General features: G+C 38.9%; 1 protein-coding gene across 5 annotated transcripts in view; it reads left to right on the top strand.

Annotated features, from left to right (window-relative positions):
• The window catches only part of LOC135205300 (E3 ubiquitin-protein ligase UBR5-like), a 122,600-nt gene that overhangs the window by 51,574 nt on the left and 49,521 nt on the right, over positions 1–21,505 (top strand). For 3 of the 5 annotated variants that reach the window (XM_064235712.1, XM_064235710.1, XM_064235709.1), the window contains exons 2-13: positions 4,801–5,001; positions 6,483–6,756; positions 7,076–7,293; positions 7,710–7,888; positions 10,855–11,060; positions 11,643–11,828; positions 12,101–12,277; positions 14,552–14,670; positions 15,404–15,553; positions 15,719–15,906; positions 16,881–17,044; positions 18,545–18,725. In XM_064235712.1, the coding sequence (XP_064091782.1) occupies positions 4,801–5,001; positions 6,483–6,756; positions 7,076–7,293; positions 7,710–7,888; positions 10,855–11,060; positions 11,643–11,828; positions 12,101–12,277; positions 14,552–14,670; positions 15,404–15,553; positions 15,719–15,906; positions 16,881–17,044; positions 18,545–18,725 (2,243 nt within the window). The remainder of the gene's footprint in view (positions 1–4,800; positions 5,002–6,482; positions 6,757–7,075; positions 7,294–7,709; positions 7,889–10,854; positions 11,061–11,642; positions 11,829–12,100; positions 12,278–14,551; positions 14,671–15,403; positions 15,554–15,718; positions 15,907–16,880; positions 17,045–18,544; positions 18,726–21,505) is intronic. The other 2 variants (XM_064235714.1, XM_064235713.1) reach the window with 1 other exon arrangement.

Below are 21,505 nucleotides of genomic sequence, written 5' to 3'. Positions count from 1 at the left end.
ACCACCACGAAGACCAAAGTGTGGCATCAATGGGAAAGAATAAGCCATAGAATTCAGTAATGTGATTTTTTTCTCATTTCCAAAGGTAGTGAGGGTAGTCATGACATGAACTTATAATCCTTTGCTTCAGAATTTGTTGGAATCTATTTCAAATGTGCTTACATGAGTCTTTTATACTGCATTTTATATTAGTGTAATGTTAGTAATGTCTGTTATAAGCACAGTAGTCCCCGTATATCGGCAGACTCAGTTAATGGCAATCTGGTTTCGGTTATTGGTGCCATAATGCACCCCACCGGGAACGGAACTCCCGCCAATAACCAAGGACTGCCTCTATTGAATTTGTTGAATGTGTCATGGCAGTAGGTTTGTCTTTACATCCCAATAAGTAGAGGTCCCTATCCTGTGGTGTGTTTGGCTATTGGCAGTGTTCTCTCCCTGCTGAGTTGCTTACCATATGTTGTGTGTCTTGCACTTTTCTATCTCAGCTGTCCAGCTCCTTCAGTTTTCCTCCTTCATTAGAGAACAGATCCTCAAGGTCAACTTTATAGTAGTAAATAATGTACTATGGGTTTGGTTAAATTAGAAATAAATTTTGTATTTGAAGTAAGTTTCCTTGAATTAGAAATAAATTAATGCAATTGAAGTAAGTTTCCTTGAATTAGAAACAAATTATGCATTTGAAGTAAGTTTCCGTAATGTATGGAACATTACAAGGACTTGGTTTAGTATGTTTTCATGGTCATCTTACTGATGGCTACTATAATTACTTTAACCCCTTCGGTACCACAAGACGCATAACCGGCCAGATGCTGCATCCCGCATTTTCCCAACTGACCGTAAAGACGTTTAATCCCTGAAAAAAAGGTTATACTCACATCTATTCTGCTTTATATATTAATGGAAATGAATGTGAAGTCATATATACACACGTATATATATGTATACATACATACACATATATATAACATTTACTTTTACTTCTCGCCATATCAACCGATGAATTTTCCCTTTTTTCTGGGGACTTTCTTGAGAAAATAATGTAGCTCTCTCATTAGCCCTGAACAAAGAGTTTTCATCACTTTATCTTGAAAAAAAAAAATTATATGCATCCCCAGACATAAGGAAAAGTGCATCCCCAAGCGCTTTATTTATCCTTGAAAAACATCACGAAAGTCTGGCAACATTGTTGGATGATGATCCTCTAAAATGTTGGTAACATAATATGTAAACCCACCTTCTACCTTTCATTCTTCCACACCATTATCACTTATTTCACCTATTTCATCACTTGAGAGCTCGTCACCACTATCATAATCTTCCTCAGAAAGAACATTTTCCTTGGAAGAGATATCACTGTTCTCTCTCATGGTTTTGCAGTGAAAAGGCAAATAAAACGAAGAAAATCACCAGAGAAAACTAAAAAAATTGTGAAAAAACTTGTGTGAACGCAACCATGACTGTGCATCAGCTTATGAGGAGGCTGTGATGTCATAGCCAAGAATGTCCACGATTGGCTGAAAAAAAAGTAGGAGGAGCATAGTGTGTGTTAGTACAGCCTACCCACGCCTGCAAAAACCAATAGGAGACATAACCCAACACTACGAGCTTCCCTGATGCGCTATGGAGTTATGATGACGTATATACGTCATGGGGAGTGTCACTGCACCCTCCATGACGTTGTAGAAACGTCACGGTCCCAAAGGGGTTAAATTCAGTGTACATTTGCTGCATCATTCAACAGTATTTGGGAGGATATTTTGTGACTACGGTGTACAAAATTATGCATTTTCGATAGCTACAAATGGTGGCATTGTTGCTGGTTGCAAAGTAGGAAATGTTTGTCAAAGTTACAAGGTACCTACATCTAAGGTTACATTATGTTGTCAGTACACTTTTGTATTTATAATGTTGTTCCTATTATAAAGTTTTACTCATATGCCGACTCATGTCATCCCCATTGTAGTATAAGTGTACTGCATTTTGAAATATACTCTGTCTTGATTGTTATCGTGAACTTAACATGCTGAGACGAGAAGAGAAGGTGATGAACAAAAAAGTGATTGCATAAATCACTTTTTTGTTTATCACCTTTTATTCATATTTGTTCAGGGTACGAGAAACGTCAGGGCGGACAGACTGAGCAGGAGAAGCCAGGTCCTTCACACAGAATGGACCCTTCATTCAGAGGTGTTTCAGAGTCTTTGGGATCTTTGGGGCACTCCTCATGTAGATCTGTTCGCCACATTCCTTTCCAAAAGGCTGGAAGTCTTTTGCTCAGTGGTGGAAGACCCAAGAGCTCTTGTGGTCGACGCCTTCCTGCTAGACTGGTCTCATGTAGACGTGTACGCTTTTCCCCCTTTCAAAATCCTGGGGCAAGTGTTGAGAAAGTTTGTAGCGTCCAACGGGACAAGAATGACCCTGATAGCCCCGTTTTGGCCAGCACAAGATTGGTTTGCAGAGGTGCTGGAGTGGACAGTAGACTTCCCAAGATCCCTTCCAAGAAGGATGGATCTTCTCAGACAGCCACACTTCAAGAGGTTTCATCAAAACCTCCCCGCTCTCGCGCTGACTGCCTTTCGACTATCGAAAGACTTGTCAGAGCGAGGGGATTTTCTCGCGAAGCTGCAAGCGCTATCGCTAGAGCCCGCAGAGCTTCCACTAGACGAGTCTATCAGTCTAAGTGGGAGGTTTTTAGAAGGTGGTGTAAGTCTAAGAAGTTGTCCTCCTCCAGTACCTCTATAACCGAAATCGCTGATTTCCTTTTGTTCCTGAGAGAGGTCTCTCACTTATCTGTATCGACTATCAAAGGATACAGGAGCATGCTTTCGGCAGTCTTCAGAAACAGAGGCCTAGAGATTGCTGATAATAAAGATCTGCACGACTTGATTAGATCGTTTGAAACGACAAAATCTAAGGAACTAACTCCTCCCAGCTGGAACCTGGATGTAGTTCTCAAGTTCCTTTCGTCTGACAGATTCGAGCCTCCTCATTTAGCTTCGTTTAGGGATTTAACGAGGAAATGCTTGTTTCTCCTATCTTTGGCGACAGCCAAAAGAGTTGGTGAACTTCACGCCCTTGAAGATGAAGTCGGCTTTAACAGAGACTTGGCCTTCTGCTCGTTTAGAACACTTTTTCTAGCGAAAATGAAAACCCCTCGAATCCCTGGCCCAAGAGATCGAGATTAAAGGCTTATCGAGTCTAGTAGGTAGAGAAACAGAAAGGTCTCTTTGCCCTGTAAGAGCCTTGAAGTTCTACTTACAAAGGAAGAAACAAATGGGAGGCTCTAGACAAAGTCTTTGGTGTTCGATTAAGGACCCCACAAGAATCATGTCTAAGAACGCATTAGCTTTCTTCATAAGGAGCGTCATTACAGATGCTCACAAGTTCTGTCCTGACGACTCTTTTCCGCTTTTAAGAGTAAAAGCTCATGAAGTTAGAGCAGTGGCGACGTCTCTCTCTTTTCAGAAGAATATGTCGCTAAAGAAAATCATTGATACGACATATTGGAGGTGCAATTCGGTATTTGCATCTCATTATCTTAAAGACGTTCGCGTGACCTACGAGAAATGTTTTTCTCTGGGGCCTTTCGTATCGGCGGATACGATACTGGGTACGGGAGCAAACACCAATCCTTAACTTTGTACATACCTTCTACTAGATATGTTCTAGATTTCTGCTGACAAAGAGGGCTCGGTGCTGCACTGGCGGCCAGTCACTGTTGTTCAGTAAGGAACTCTTGTGATATCTTTTAGAGGAGTATTAAAATTTTTTTTTTTGAGAATTTTTGTATGAATGCGTTTTAGTTTCAAGTTATGGGTTGTTTGTAATGAGTTCGGGGATAACTCAGAACAATTCTATATACTAACTTGGTGGCTAGGATCAGGTGGTCGGGATTGGTTGTGCTCCTTCATAAGGTGTGTTGTCATAGAAGTGGTCCAGTACCCATTGACAAAGTCCTTTCAGGCTCTGCCGAGTAAGCGGTTCATATACCCATCGGCAGACCCACAAGAACTCTTAGCCATAGATCACATATCTCGCTAAAGTCTTGAGGTGATGCAGACTACCGGGCTACAGCCACGAAGTCTACCACCTATCAGGTAGGAACCAAGGTTTTTCTTTTATACCTACAACATATGTTGTTTACCTGTCTATTCCATATTAGCTGTCTCTTACCCTCCACCAAAGGGTGCCAATCAGCTAAGTATATATCTGACAGGTAAGTTCATTGTATGAAAATGATATTGTTATAATACAATAAAGTTTCATACATACTTACCTGGCAGATATATACGATTAATGGCCCACCCAGCCTCCCCGCAGGAGACAGGTGGAAGAGAGAAAATATGATAGAAAACGGGAATGGTTCCTAGTCCTGCCGCCCAGGGCAGGCAGGTAGATCACCTGACCTACCGGTAGCGAGTGGCGCGAAATTTGAATTTCTGTCGGGGACAACGGAGTCTTAGCTAAGTATATATCTGCCAGGTAAGTATGTATGAAACTTTATTGTATTATAACAATATCATTTTTGGACAAATTGTCATATTTATAATGGTGTTCCTATTATGAAGTTTTACTCATATGCCGACTCATGTCATCCCCATTGTAGTATAAGTGTACTGCATTTTGAAATACTCTGTCTTGATTGTTATCGTGAACTTAACATGCTAAGACGAGAAGAGAAGGTGATGAACAAAAAAGTGATTGCATAAGTAATTTTTTTTTTGTTTAATTTTTTTGTTTATCACCTTTTATTCATATTTGTATGCAGCTCTAAATAGGAAGTATTTATTTTTTCAGGCTGAAAGAACTTGGTCTTCGGTTGAACTGGTCAGGCGGTGTTGGCGTGAGTGCAGTAGCAGGATTGCGTGAAAACATCAGACAGGTGGCCATTGGTCCATCACACATTGCTGTCTTGACAGAAGATGGCCGTGTGGCACGCTTGGTATTTTCAATCAACACAGATGCCTTGGACCTTAATAAGGCAGATAATAAGCAAGGGTAAGTTAGTGTTTTAATATCCATTTTGATCTCATATTTTGAATGATGTCAGCTACCATTTGAAGACTAAAGTTGTACATATATTGGTCTATGCTTAGTATGTTCCCATTGTGCTTTGTAGGAGACAGGGTGCTGAGTTTTCCATTCTTCATAGAGCTTTCATAGATAAGTTCAGTGGTTTACTTGAATTAGTAAATTAGTTATAATCTAGTGAATAGTAATCTCTTGTATTTTCCATCCAACATAGAGCCAATAATTCAGTGCTTTAGTTGAATTAGTAAATTAGTTACAGCTAGTTGTCAACTTACGACCTATGCGAGTCACGACTGATCGACTTTACGACCACCCACAACTAATGACTATTATCATGTATTGGCAACAAGGATATAACTCCAGTAAACTTATGCCATCAAACGCAACCGTAGATGAAATTTAGAGAAAATAATTTTAATCAAACCTTCAGGTCTTGAAAGAACACATTTTACTGTTGTTTTCACGCTGATAAAAGATAAGTAACGTAACTAACAGTAAAGTTCATCCTACGAAGAAGTGAAGTGAAAATACCGAACAGAATCACAATATTTTTACACAATAAACATGCCCACAACGCAATCTATTAACAAAAAAGTTGAAGTTAGTTCACGAGATGTATTAAATTCATATTTCGACTTAAAAACACGTCGTATAATGACAAATTACCTTGTCTCATACAAGTATAATTAGATATTTTATGCTAACTAGAAGCAAGGCAATTCGCTCTGAATTGAGTTAAATACAGCGAACTAAACTCATAATCGCCATCAGCTGATTTCCAAACCAAAACATTGACTGCTTTGTAAGTATTTTATGATACAATAATATGAGAATACATTACAGTATTATTGGAAACAGTAATGTATAACTTTTTAAAAGATTCACGGAAAACAAGCATATTCATTGTGATTTTACTTCATAAATATATGTAGCCCTCAGGAGCCTGATATCGCTCAATTATGTATGCCAGTTAGTCCGAATCTGATTTTTTTATTTTTTTATTTATTTATTTTTTTTTTTTCACTTACATATCACAGTCAGAATGCACTGAACCTCCAAAATTGGCTTATATTAATAAATTACTAAATTATATCGTATATGTAATACTGTACAGTATACTGTAGGCTAGGGTACTGTATTCGTATATATATGATCAATGTATCATGATAATATCATTGTATACACGAGGCTAACTTGTTAAATGTTATTCAATTTCTCTTGTACTGGATTATCATAAGCCAATGTGCATTGAACCTAGAGAATTAGCTGAAATTAATAAATGCCATATATGTATAAAGTATGTTGTGTAGTGTAGGCTTATGGTGAATTAGCATGGGCCGACTTACGTCCAAATCGATCTACAACCAGTTGGTTGTAACCAATTGTGGTCGTAAGTCAACAACTACCTGGATAATCTAGTGAATACTTGTGTTAATAATCTCTTGCAGGAAAGAAGTTTGTAATAATCACCATGTTTACAGGAGCTGTAATAAGAGTAGCAATCAGAATAGCACGAAGCTCACTGCTCGTATGTCCACGGGTGGCAGACGGATCGTACGCACCACGTCCGGTTCTGGAGGAGTACGAGGGAGGGGGTCTGGTGTTATCATGGGATCGTCTCGTCCCATGTTGCCTGCTCAGTATGTTCCAGAGGAGCTTATATCCCAAGCTCAAGTGGTGTTGCAGGGTAGAAGTCGTAACCTCATCATACGGGAACTTCAGGTGAGGACTTCTTCTTTTCCAGATCTCCCTTCTACCACTCTTTCTACATAACCAACCCTCTTAAAGACAAAGGTGCAAGGTTATCAGTTCTTGTGGGAAACTTCATTGAACTTGTTTGCCATATTATTAAGTAAAGAAGAAAAATGGGAAGGAAAGGAAAATATTGATTGTTCCCATTTCAAATACAAGTACAAACCTTTCAAAAGTTGAGAGAAGTTTCAAAGGCTGCAATAGGGTTTTTTAAAGACATCTACCTGTAATTTTTGGAATTTTTCTGCCAAGAAATGATGGGCGACTAATTGGAATGTTCTCTCGTCAGCGTACCAACCTCGATGTAAATCTCGCTGTGAATAATCTTCTGTCGCGTGATGATGAAGACGTGGAAGAACCAGAGGAGAGTGGCGATTCTTATGTGCCAGAAGACTTAATCTCTCTCTTGGATGCTGGAATATCTGTGGCAGCAGATCATCCGTCAGTCATCATAGATGCTGATGCCATGTTCTCTGATGACATGTTTGGTTACTCCTCTGTTAGAAGGTATGAACTTTGACAACCTTTATCGGGGTTTGAAATATTTTGATTCTCCTCTGTTTTGTGACATGTCACCTAAATTTCTACTGGTTTTATTTTTTCACCTTTGCCCCTTTTTTTTTTCTTTTTTTTTCTTTTTTTTCTGGACATATTTACCTCCTTCCTCTTTTAATCACATTGACTTTTCAGACTTTTTTAGAGCCATATTCTTTACAGAAGGTTGTGGACTTTTGAGCACGATTTTTAGGTCACAAAACACTTGAAAACAAGGGTAGTGACATGTCAGTATTTAATAGGAGTAAAATTTCTTTAGGTTCATTCATTTTATGTGCTGTCTTAGTGATAGTTAGAACCATATTATTTTTGGGGAATCTGAAGATTTAATATTTAAGATATTTGAATGACCTTTTGAACAATTACAGCCGGTCGGGTGGCTGCCGAGGACGAGCAGGTGAGAGGGACAGAGAAGGCTCTGCAGGATCTGGAGGGTCGGAACATCGTGCAGACCGAGAATTGAGGTGGCGCGACCGTCATTACTCGGGACCCCGTAAGTGGCTCTCGAACGCGCTGCTGTCGGTTAGAGTCACGCAACCCCACACAGGTTTGTTTATGCTCATGTGAATGAGGCAAGTTTAAAATTTCAACATTTTGACAAGATGCACTATACTATATATATATATGTTTTGGTCACAAACTAATGGATGCTGTACAACGATGAAATTAAGAAATCTTTTATGGCTAGAGTGTTGACTTGGTGAAAACCATGTAGATTAGCTTTCCTCTTTTCTATTTCTTCTTCATGTTGCCGAAATTTGGGGTTGCTTTGGGACGTGGTGTCCCCTCTCACTGACTTAGGGAAACTTGGTCGTTTTCACCATAATGAGTTGGCATACTAGTCATAAGTTAAAAAAAAAAAAAATGGCCTCAGTCACAATGAGTTGGATTCTCTCTTCAACATCAGAAACTTCACTGCTGTATCAGTTAGCTTTAGGGATTCTTACCAGACACACTTTTGCCTAGTTTTGCATCTCTCTCTCTCTCTCTCTCTCTCTCTCTCTCTCTCTCTCTCTCTCTCTCTCTCTCTCTCTCTCTCTCTCTCACACCACACACACCTACCTAACCTTGGTTACCTTTTCCATACATTGGAACATGGTCAATTTTAGTCTTTTTACAAAAAAAACTAATTTTACATAAATACTCTATTTCATTTTGTTATATTGTTTCTCAAGTTTTATGTTCTATATTTTCAAGTCTATTTTGCAAATTTGTCAAAGAAATACTTGCCAAAGATTATAATGACATTGCATTTATTTATGTTGTTTTTACAGCTACATTAATTTGTTACATAAGCTGGAAATTTGTTGTAGTTGGTTCCTTTTTGCTGGAATTTTAATTTTCTTTCTAAGTAGTATAATTGGTTATTTTCAGGTGCAGGTAATGTTTGTGTAATTGTTTTTCTTTTTCCAATTAATTTTAAGATACAAGTTAAGTTCCCTTTTTGCCTCCCTACTCATTTTACATATCTGAAAAGAGTTTTGACTCCATGAGATCTGAATTAGCTTAGTAAAACATGCACATTCATTGGGCAGTTAAGATATCAGTGCAGGTACATTCTTTGGGCAGTTGAGATATCAGTAGAGGAGGTACTCGAAGCTGATCTTGACAGTCTCATAGGTGCTGAGAAAGGTTGCATGTGTGTTGGAAGTCTTTATGCAGGTAAAATTGTCAGATGTGAGGGTTGAAAATAGGCTTTGTGTAGATGGGTCCTGGAGACACTGAAGTGGCCTAGGGGGTTAGATCAGTGATCTGAGAGGCCACAGTTTAGCAAGAAAAGCCATAATCCTCTTGTATTTGAATCTTAAAGCTCCATTGACTGTTGTTGTTTTGTATGTCAGGTAATTTTTTTACACACTGTTGTGGGCACGACTAGCAAGTATATCTTGATGATTACAGGAATAAGTGTAAAGAAAGCTGCTGTGGGGTACTCATGAGTATTATCCCATAAAGGGTTCAAGTAGAGCTAGGGCATCCCTTTTGTCAAGAAGTGAATTGTATACTGGATAAAGGTTTATTTTTTTTTAATGGTAACATTGAGCTCAGTTTTTCTGGTCCGGTTTTTTTGACTTCGTTATCTGGCCAATATACTCATCCTTTCATTTACTTTTTAAAAATCTGGCCACAGGAATCAGCTCTGCAGATTCATCATACTAACTGAATTCTTGACCTTATGCATAAACCTCAGCAGTACTTGCTCTGTTTATCTCATAGCCTGCAAGAGAACTTAGTTCTTTGATATTAAAGGCCTTGTCTTTTATCACTGTGGGTCTCCCTCTTTCTGACCCTCATCCATTTGAGCAGCGTATCGTCTCCCTTTTATCTGATGAAAGCACCTGGAAACAATAGGTCTGTTTAGTCTGTGCTAGCTTCCATCATATCTTCATTGTTTATCCATCCTATTCCGTATATACTGCTAGAATATAAAGCTTATACTGTTATAAAAGATTAAAAGCTGGAATTATAGTGGTAAAACAGAAATGCGTGTACTACCTGGACTGTTGAAGGATGTGAAACTTGCAGACATTAGACATTTTCACAAAGTTGTTACTCGAGAAATTGTTAGAATAAACTAACCATCAGTTACTTGTTGCTGCTGGATGGACTGAGGGAAGGCCAAAAGGAGGGTCCTCCAATAATAAACAAGGATAGTGTTAGCTATTTATGAAGAATTCCCTATTAAAAATTGTTTGTACGTTTTAATATGGTTCCTATACCGTATTAGTTTCATTCTGCAGAAAATTTTTGTATAGGAATAGGCATTTGAGATTGTATTTTTTTTTAGTTGAAAAGGGATGAAAATGTTTTTTGGCTATTTTATGTAGTAGTATGGTTGTGTCCCTACGGTGTTGCAGTATAATGATAGTGACTCGGGTATTTGATGTCTCATGCTCAAAGTTTTGGGTTTTCATTGGGAAGTTTAGCCAACTTATATGGTGTAAAGAACTTGCATGTAGTTATGTGGAACAGGTTTAACACTTTTAATCACATCTGATAGTTTTTTAATTGTGTCCATCTCAGTTCTTGGCCGGGTTGTAAGGTCACATTTGCTGTATATTGCAGTAGATATTTTTACTAATTTTTCCCCTATGGTTTTTTTTTTTGGCTAGTTTTCTCTTTTAAGTGCTTGCTAATTACAGCATAGGTATACCAATTTTGAACCTATACTTTACATAAAATGTGCTTGGCAAAAAGTGCTTTGTCTTGTCTATATATGATTTTACTAATAAAGGTAATTTAAACCATACTAACTACATGTTATTTTGATTGTAATTTTTGTTTCCTGATGTGGTTTTGGATTTCTGGTTTAAACAGTAACTGAATGTGAACCCAAGTTTCTCCTGATAGTCAAAATGGTTTTTGTTAAGTTGAGGTTTTTCTGATGTTCAGTATTTGGCACTATATATCAAAAAGGCACTATATATCCAAAAAGGACAAAGCTAGATTGGGGAATGTGATAGAGTTAATTCAAAGTTTATTATTTTGTCGTAATTATAGTTTTTTCTTTTTCAGAAACTGCAAAGAAAAAAGATTCACTGTTGCCAGATGCCATTGATGTAGCAGACAGCTTACAGTACTGGCCAGAAAGACAAGGTAGTCATCCGCCACCTAGGTTCTTGCACATTGCAGCTTTACATTCAGAGCTGGTGGCTGTGTCTACCACTGGCCAAGTCTACCAGTGGAGGTGGGCAGACAAGGACCCATATGTTCACCCAGAGGTGAGATTTGAGCGTGCTTGATGTTATTGATCATAACCATTGATTTGGTAGAGTGTATCTGTGCAAATTTTGTCTGTGGTGGAACGTGATTTATAGAAAGATTGAGCTGGCATAATAAACCTTCTTAGGATAAAAATAGCAGATAGCATTATATATATATAGGGCCCACTAAATAGTAAATGGAATATTTGAATTACCAGAAAGCAGTTCGTCTTAGTAACTGTATCTGTTTTTGTTTTAAGATACTCATCATAGATGTTGGATGAGATGTAGTATTTACCTTATATGGATATGAGCTGAAATTGTTGTAAGGTTTATTGCCTGTCATTGAAGTAAAGTTTCGTGTTTTTTTCTTTTTATTATCCTCTTTCTCTCCCTCTCCTTTTTGCACTACTCCTTGTCTCACATTTAATCTATTTTTTATGGCTGTTCTGGCTCAACTCTTGTGAACAAATAATGTGTGCTGCCTTCCAGAAAATTGACTCAATGGTTATATTATTTTTAAGGTGATGAATGCATTGAGCATATATCTTGATAATTTTGATGATTCCTCTCTTAATTCATTGGATTTATTGTTCCCAGATTCCAAATGTACATCATCCAAAGGCAGTTCCACTTGGGCTAGTTGGGGAGAAGGTAGTCTCAATCAGTGCTGCTGGCGTGAGATGCAGTGTTGCCACTGAATCGGGTAAGGTTGCAACGTGGCTGGACGAGACATTAGCCGACGTTGCAGCAAAACTAGAACAACCGGCACAAAATTTCCCTGAAGTAAGTGGTGCATTGGAAATGGCCTTAGAATATGATTTCCTTTATTTCTTTGGATTTTCATTATTGGTTTTAAGGAGCTGTTTTCCTTTGTTCTTAATTTTCTTAAAATCCACCCCTGCAACTATATAGAAACTTTGCTTTACCCAAGGCTTCCTTTAGTACACTAAAGGTACTTTCAGTCATTTAGTTGTTTTCCTTGACGTATTACTGAAAATGTGTGACTAAACGTGTATTGGTGCATGTTCTCATTCTTGTCATTTTTTCTTTTACAGCTTCAGAATGACAGAATATTGTCATTACACACTTGCCAACTCTATACGTGCGCTTGGTGTGTATCAGGGTCCTTGTTTTGGTGGGGAGTATTGCCTTTCAACCAGAGGAAAAAACTGTGGGAGAAGTTCAGAAGTAAAAGTCGTAAGCAGCGTTCAGAAATCACCGAAGGAGTACAGGTGAAATACTTACATTTTTCTTATTCACATTTCTTATTTTATGGAAGTATTTTTTCAATGAAGTTATTGAGCTTGGACGCTTCAAGGAAGACGACCAGCAATTTTGTCAAGGTACTGGGGCTTTCCACAGACAACTCTTGATCTTTCTTTTGTATAGTACTTTTTTGTGATTGAAGTAGTGAAAAATATTGGGGAATCAATAGTGATAGGTAAGAAATTTTACAGACTAAAGTTTGTTACCCTGCATGGCAACAACCAAGTTTATGTTGGTGATAATGTGTCAGGTCTTTAGTTTCAGATCTCTTCCATCTGAAATGAATTGTAGAAGGCCCTTTTTTATCCTTTGAAATGTTTTTCTTTGAAATCATTATTTCAGTTATAGTTATAAACAGTGTACTGGCTTAACTCACACTTTATGATTTAGTGCTAACGGCAGAATCTGAGGAAGCGTTGATGGAAATGTTTAAAAGATGGAAGAATGGAGTGGGGGGGAGGGAGGACTGGAAAGGGAGAAAAGGAAAGAGTAGTCTGGAAAGTGGCCAAGTAATAATTGGAAGGTTTTTGAAATAAACTTGGTGCTGTGTATTAAATGTAAAGGATTGTGTTACAAATGGAGGTACTTGGGATTACAGAATGTACTTAGAGTAAGTGATTTATGCATCAGTAGAGCAAATGGATAATTGTGTGGAGCCGAGTACCATCTTGTGATAGATGGGCTGGTATTGAAAGAGTAGAACTTTTTTGTTACAATTGAGGGACACTAGTCTGAAAGTTGAGAGAGTAGAAAAAATGGTGGTGGCTGCAGTATCGATGAAAAGAATAGAGAAAGCTAGACTAAATACGTAAATGAAAATGGCCCATTAGTAAAGAAAGCAATGACCTATGGTGGATGCACATAAGGGCACTGTTATGGAAGATAGTGGAGTATTTTTTAAAAGGTGTGGTCATAGAATGTTATTTTTCCTGGAAGGTGTAATGGTTGGAAGATTGATGTATAAAAAGGGTACCAAAGATCTCAATTTGAGATATTTTGTTAATGTGATGAGATTGGATGAGGGAAAGTTGGTCAGGAGACTAGTACAGTCCAGGAACCTTGGGACCATGCCACTGCTGGATCACAGAAAACCCCGGAATGTAGAATACACCCCTAAAAAATAAAACCCCTATATAAACTTATTCTTGCAAGCCAATTCCGCTTAAAGATACTGCAGCCGAGTTGCAGACTTAGCCTACTGCTTGGCTAAGTTGTGACACCACTTTTTATCATTTTATTACTCACTTATTTTCACTATCATTTTTTAATTTCATACTGTATAATTTTCTTGAAATAGTGTATATTTAACACATTTAGCCTACATTCCTGAGTTAGCATAACCGTAAGTCAACTACTTCACTTTGTCGAACTCTACAGGATATTATCAGTGACTTTCGCGTCCGAAATTTACTATCTTCATAATTATCACTGTTAATTTATTTGTCATTTATTTTGATTGTAGAGGGTAATGAAATGACAAAAGTAGAGTGAATTTCGGTGATCTCTCATTGCATTTGCCGTCAAAAAGTAAACAAAGCACACCGCCATCTGTTGAGGAAAATGAAAACATCATTCACTAATGTGGGGAGGGGAATGATAGAAACATTTTTAGCATAGATAAAGATTTATGTTTGCACTTCTTACCTCTCAACTTCTCACAATATCTGATCTCTAAGAGTAAGGAATTTGTTCATTGCCAAATGTCTTATTGTTTTGATTAAAAGTTTTAACTTGGTAGAACCTTCACAAGTGAAAGTTTTGAAAAATATATATTTTACATTTAAATTTTATATTGAAAACATTTGGCTTCCACATTTCATTAACTATTATTTTCATAAAAACAAAAGAGATGCCGCATAATTTTTGTTGTGAGGAAGTTGTAAACAATATATGGCACCGCTTTTGTGGCTGTTTAATTAACTAATGGCAGCTAATTCAAAATCGAGCCGAACCGTGTGCTTATTCCTAGACCGCAGAATGCCCGTTTGAAGAGGTTTGATTGTACTTGAGAAGGAAGCAGGAAGATCTCTATGAATTCTCTGGAAATTATAAAGAAAGGGGATAGGTGAAGAAGACCTAGGCCTGTTGGCAATTGGACAAAACTGAGCAAAGGACAAATAAGAAAGTGCTAGAGCTCATTTCAAGGTCTAACCCCATAAAGTGGACAGTATTTTGATATATAATTGTAAATGTTTATATGATAACCAAATACTATTCTTAAGTGAACTCTTTTTAATCAGGTTGGAATGAGATCTTCCCCAATGTACCATCCAGGTGCCTTGGCATTTTCGACATCGGGAGGTGTGCCCAAAATTGGCCAATTGATTAATGCAGCTTGGAATCTTAGCGATACTTGCAGGTCAGTTTCATTGTACAAGGGTACTTTGCATTATAGATGAACTCCATTGTTGAGAAAGGTGGAGTTATGTAATGTAAGGCTTTTGTTTCACCTTGCATGTAGCTTGAATAAAATATTATGTTACCTTAGATATTCTTAGTGATGGTGCTCTTGTTTATTCAAAACGCCCTTGCTATAAACTTTAAAAGTTAGGTGTTCTTATTTCATCAGATTTGTGACCTTTATGTATATAACTGTTTGATGTCATTCTATTCAGTAATTTTTAAACTGTGGTGCACTGCAGGGCATTACTTGAAGGTCTTTGCAGTATCCTTTGGGCCCTTAGCTGCAAGTTTTCATGCCTTGTACTATACCTCCATTCATATTCTCTTCCTTCTGACTTTTCCATACCTCCATTCATATTCTCTTCCTTCTGACTTTTCCATACCTCCATTCATATTCTCTTCCTTCTGACTTTTCCATACCTCCATTCATATTCTTTTCCTTCTGACTTTTCCCACTCTTAAAAATTTTTTCATTCTGCAATTGGGAGGTTTTCCTCCTGTTACACCATTCATACCTTTTTACTGTCAGTTTCCTATTCAGTGCTGAATAACCTCATAGGTCCCAGGACTTGGCCATTGGCCTAAATTCTATTTTCCATTGTATTCTATTCTATAAGACTTTTGATGATTTAAACTTTGGAATGGAGGAAGATGAAGGGTAAATCTGTTATGCCAATCCCTTTTTTCAGGTTCAAAATCCTTCCCCCAGGAGGGGTCAATAGTGGTTGTAGCACTGGCTTGTCAGGTGGCATGATGGGCAGTGGGACCAGCAGTAGTGGAAACAGTAGTGGCAGTAGTAATTCCTTCCAGACAGGCAGCAGTGCTTCCTCCACACAAAGGTATTATACAAGTAACATTTCAGGTTTTTTTATATATATACAGATTTGAGTATTATTCATGACTCCTCTCTTCTTGTTGCCATCTGTCAATCAAAAGTGTTGCCAACATAAATATGTTTTCTTTATATATTGTTGTTGAAATATTGGTTTTGTTTGTTTTTCAAGTGGTTCAAATAGTAATTGCGGGAGTGGGAGTAGTGGCAGCAGTGGACTTGGAGAGAAGAAAACCACAGCCCCTGAAGTGTTAGGGTCTGTTGCCAAAATTTTGAAATGTGGAGACAGCAAGGAGTCATCAGATAAGTTGGATATGCCCCCACCTCCATCGCCAGCGTCGAGCACTTGCTCAGATACAGGTAAATATTACTGGCTGTCATTCATCATTACATTTACAATATTAATGATGAGCTCTTGCCTGTTCTACATTGGTCGAAAGTCTCAAATGACTAAACCTTAGTATGGTGTACATGGGCCTCGGCATTGCATAATCCTTTGTGTGTGTAAATAGATGAAGTATATCTTAGTTTAACCAGACCACTGAGCTGATTAACAGCTCTCTTAGGGCTGGCCCGAAGGATTAGGTATTTTAATATGGTTAGGAACCAATTGGTTACATAGCAATGGGACCTAAAGCTTCTTGTGGGATCCAAACCACATTGAGAAATAAATTGCTATCACCAGAAGTAAATTCCTCTGGTTCCACATTGGCAGAGCAGGGAATTGAATCCAAACCCTGAGATTGGGTTATGAAGAAAATTCATAAATGTAGTTCATTATGATAGAGGAGCCTTGTAGAGTAGGTATTTAAAGCAGATTCTTGACTGTTCTTTTTCTTCATGGTTATTTTGCTAATTGCCTAAGTTTCTCATCCATTGCTTTTAGTCATACAGTCGACCCCCGCTATTCGCGGACTCGCCTATTCACAGATTTTTGTATGGACTGTATGTACCCATTATTTGCGGAAAATTCACCCATTAACAGTATTTTTCACCAAGAAATATTCACAAATTACTGTATTTTCATAGTTACATGACAAAATGCACTTTTTATGATAAAACTATTTAAAAACTGATATAAGCCTTTTTTTTTTTTTTTTTTTTATCAAAATAGGCAGTTCTGTTTGTTTTTAGAGGGGTTTTGAGTATTCATGGATTTTAGTTATTCCAGTTGGGGGGGGGGGGTTGTCTGGTACCCATCCCCCCCGCAAATAAGGGGGTTTAGTTTCCTGTACATCTTGTTTCGGTTCCGAATTTATTCAAGACCAGCCAACTGTAAATACATAAATAAATGACCTTTGGGAATTGACCCCCTGTATATTTGATCTTCCTAGGGTCTATAACATCGCCAGCATCTTACAAGGGACGCAAGAGACCCACTCCTAGAGATGACATAGAGCGTTTTGACGAAGAGGAATGGCCCCTGAGGGATGTGATATTCGTTGAAGATACAAGACCAGTTCCTATTGGAGAGGTTCTTGCTGTCGATGGAATCCAGGTAATTTACTTTGTTCATGATGAGTTGAAATTATGGTAAGTACCACTTTTGGTAGCTGGAATTCCCTTATCACCATTTTGCATTTGTTGGAAATTATCATTTCATTATTATTAGCTCTGCATATGCATTGAAGGAATGCAGTACACTTTTGCATCATGCAGTATTGTAACCATACCACTAAGTCCCAAATACTTATTAGTACATAGGGATGGCCAATGCAGTACACTCCATTAAATGTAAAACTGAATTCTGTAACTTCATTTCAACTTAGAGTCGATAAAAAATTTTTGAACTGAGGTGTACAAGAAATATTGTAAAAATCATTAACTAATCCATTTATCCAATTATAAAATTGTTTGTAACATATCTTATTTAGCAGCTGGTGGTTTATTTTTATACTACAAATAACCCTTCTGGCCATCAGTTTGAATGAAATTAATTTGGTTTGTGATTTGCACTTGATAAAAATGAAAATAAATATTCACATTAAATATTTTTAGTTAGTTCTAGACTATAGTTGTGGGAGTGAATAGTTCTAGACTATAGTTGTGGGAGTGAATTTCCAATTGAAGTCTTCTTTGTTTGAATAAAAATAAACAGGTAACTTTATTGTTGTAAAGATTTCATTATACTTAGATGCATAACCAGTAAACCAATAGATTTGTGTATGCCAGAGAAAACTGTCATTCTTTTACACAGTATTAGTCACCATGATCTGAATACTGTAATGCATTATTGCAAAGTACTAGTACATGTACTTCAATTGGGATATTATCGCAATATACAGTATGGTCCCCAATTATGCGAGAATTTGGTGGACCCACAGCCTTGCAGAACTGGAAAATCGCAGATTTCGATACACATACCTTATGGGAATAATTCCATTAGGGCTAAGACAAACAGCAACTTTCCCAGTCAAACTTTTTTTACTATCCATTTTCAATGCTTTATGTACTATACTGTATTTTTTTTTCTAATATGAAATTGTTCTTGTGGATAAATAAAATATTAAAAATGTTTTAATAACTTGAAAAGTTTAAAATTACACACAGGATGGTAAAAACTCCTACACGCAAACACTGTCACCATTGGGTGCAATTGTACTGTACGATAGTCATTTCCTTTAAAAAAACCTTTTGGATGGAATTTCCTCTACCTATCCTCTGCTAAAAATCTTTCAAACTCCTCTATCTCATCCTCTGTGAAGAGTTCTGCTGATTGAAGGCTTTGTGAACCATTTGAGGTTTCGGGGACTGGCGGTTCATGCGTGTCTTCACTCCCGTTAGGTTGAACTAGTGACATCATAAAAGGGGAATCGCACAATCCGATCACGCATATTTCAGGACCGTACTTTATTTATTGTCGTACATATTGCAGATGACTGTCCTGTAACATTTTTTAGCATCTTTGAGCTCTCATCTTTCCTCTCCAAAGTAGCCCTCCAATGTTTTGTTCAGTGGTTTTTGAAGCAACCTTATCATGAAATATTTCCTCTTCTAGGTTGTTGTTGTACCTCAAACAAAGGAAGGTAAAGGAAATTTGCGGGTTATTCACCGAGACCAGTTGCAAGTCATAAGAGCAGGTGGAAATCCCAGGGTGCCTGATTGCTATCAGAAGACACCCAAAAGGATACCAGTCATTGAGCAGGGACAGATTCTTACAGTTGCTGTGGATGCCAGAGGTAAGTTTGGGTTGTTTGGATTCATTAACATTTACATCTTCATGTCAGATTTTGCATTTATTGGGCTAGACATGTGGTTTATTGTATAGTTCCATTTTGTGCTTAGGTCATTTTCAGGTATTAAGTGTGGAAATAGCATATGTTGCTGTACAGTGTTTGCTTTGGCATGGAGTTTTTTAGTGGTTAGGCATAAAGCAATTCATCTAATGCAGAAGACAGAATTTCAGTTATCACCGACAGGGAAAATAATGGTTTGTGAATTTCGAATCTTGTAAAAATAGAAAACCTGTTTGTTCATACACGAAACAAACCTTCGGTCTTAACATTAGGATTTACTAGCGCCAAGCTGGAAACCGGTAGAATTAAAATTACACTTGTGAGATCCAGGGACTAATGGCATCTATACCAGGTCACGGGGCATGTATACCCAGAATGCCCACGGCTACCTGTGACCCATCAGTTATTTTCCTACCGCCTTTAAGATAAGACGTGTTACTGTCTATCTCATTTAAAGCCGGTTTTTTCAGTTTGCCCGTTCTTTATCCATTTCATTTTTTATTTTTCATTCCTTTTCTTTCTCCAAGTGTGATCAGTGTGTGGTAAGAGTGTATACGTGGTATGATGGAGAATTTTGCCTCAACATCGGGATCGTCTACCGCTTCGAAGAGGAGACAAAGGAAATGCCCAGGAGTCAGTGGCTTCCCTTGTTCTAGGTTCCTAACTTCGGTGTCGACGGATCCTCATCCAACGTGTAGTAGGTGCAGGGAAAACGTATGTACGGTTACTAATCCGTGTTCTGTTTGTCGCGGTTGGTCGGTGGAACAGTGGAAGAAGTTCTATGGGAAAAGCCAATACAAAAGAAAGGGGGTGACGCCATCTTTGGATGACAAACCTTACCGGCTTCTTTTGTATCGGTAATAAACCAGGCTGCTCCATATGTTTCTCCACCTGCTTTTGAATTGTCTCATACCCCTTCGGTTTCTCCTAGCGGTTCTGTATCGGAAACGTCAGGAGGGGCCTTGGGTAATTTTATGAATAATTTGCACTCTCCTTTGTTCCCAGCAAGTAGAGGGGAGATCCGCCATCTTTGTTCCAGGCTCCTGCTACGCAAGCGCATAGGTTAGATGGTACGTGGTCAGCGCTAGGCCTACCAGGCGTACCAACCTTGGATGGTCTGCTTGCGCATTATATGACGTCACGGTTCCAGCAGGGTCCGGCAGCGCTGAATGTTCCTCATCCCCCGGGCTTGCAATTTATGGGAATTAATGCCGCTGCTTCACCATCCCACTCAGTATTTACAGCGATGCAGAACGTGGGAGGTAGTTTGGCAGCAAACGTGCGGTTGCCAGCAGAAACCTCTCAGTCTCTCCCTACGAGAGGGATGACGTCACAACATACGTCACACTCTGAGATGGCAGGCGTGATGACGTCACAGACCGATTCTCGGCCTTTTTCGCTGCACCCAGATGCTAATACGCCTTCTGACCCGTCAATGCAAACTGTAATGCAGAAATTACAGGATATAGAGGAGAGAATGAATAAGAGAGACAAAAAGAAAAAGTGTGATTCGCCTTCTTCGTCTTCTTCCTCTAGTTCGGCGTCATCGCTAAGTCCGATAACGTCACGGCGAGCGCCAGTCAAGCGTTGGAGGAGGATTCGGGAGTTCCTAGCGGATCCTCGGGCCAAGAGGAGAAGAATCAATTCTTCCTCTTCTTCGGACCAAGACTGTCATTTCCAAGTCAGCAAGAAGGTCGGAAAATCAGTGGCTATTAAGCACAAGGTTGGCAGACGAAGCCGTTCGCAAGAGTCCGAACAAGCGAGAGAGGTGACGGCCGGCGAGCTAGCGGCCGAGGCGGATATGCCAGTTCGGATCGCAAAAACTGCGATACCTCTGGTAAAATCGACGTTGGCAGCGAAAGGTGCAGCAGAGGATGGAATGCAGGTCCCAGTTTCGCCCGTAAGGCCGTTCAAAATACGTACGAAGGACGATAAGGCTCCTATTAAAAGTACGAAAAATAGAGAGTTGGCAACCTCGGCGGATACGTTCGTGGAAGGCAGTGTCCGTCTGGATAGAAGGCCGAGGCCGGGCTCGCCGACGCTCGAAAACGATGCCAATGCTAATAGAGACGAACTTACCTCTGTCTTAAGGGAGCCTTCATCTTGGAGATCTAGACGAGATTCTCGCTCTAGATCCGTGAGCAGAGAAAGAGTGAGACGTTCTCGTTCCCCTGCTGACTATCTGGGATCGAGCCAACAGCGGCCAGCAAAGATCAAAGAGACCGCGGCCGTAGGGGCAGGCGGCCGTGGAATTCCGGGCCGTCTGTCAGAAGATAGAGGCGAGACAACATCTGTCGTGACGGAGAGTGGTACACTAGAGCCGGAGGAAGGAGAAAACCAAGAGTCAATTCAATAGCCTTTCGGAGAAGACAGAAACACCGGCCAGTATGCTTCCTCCTGGAATTGACATGGCGTTTGGACTAAAGAGGGATACCAAGGTGTCGTATGAATTGCCTTGTTCGAGTCATGCGGAATCGGTCTTGCAACACGTAAACGCAAAGATTGCAGGGAGGGATAATTCCTTATGATCTAATAGATCATTTAAATTTATTCCCCCTCCAATGATAAAGCAAAGGAAATATTATACGACACCGAAGGTCCCTTTGCTGTCTAGACAAATGAACCCTAATGTTGTAAGGTTAAGGCCTGGATTAACCTTGGATCAGGTTAGAATGGAGTGCCCTTCGATGACGTACCAAGAGGCTGCTACGTTAGAAGCAACA

This window comes from Macrobrachium nipponense, chromosome 49 (genome assembly GCF_015104395.2).
Source record: "Macrobrachium nipponense isolate FS-2020 chromosome 49, ASM1510439v2, whole genome shotgun sequence".
Classification (NCBI taxonomy): domain Eukaryota; kingdom Metazoa; phylum Arthropoda; class Malacostraca; order Decapoda; family Palaemonidae; genus Macrobrachium; species Macrobrachium nipponense.
This window is presented reverse-complemented; position numbering and strand designations above follow the sequence as displayed.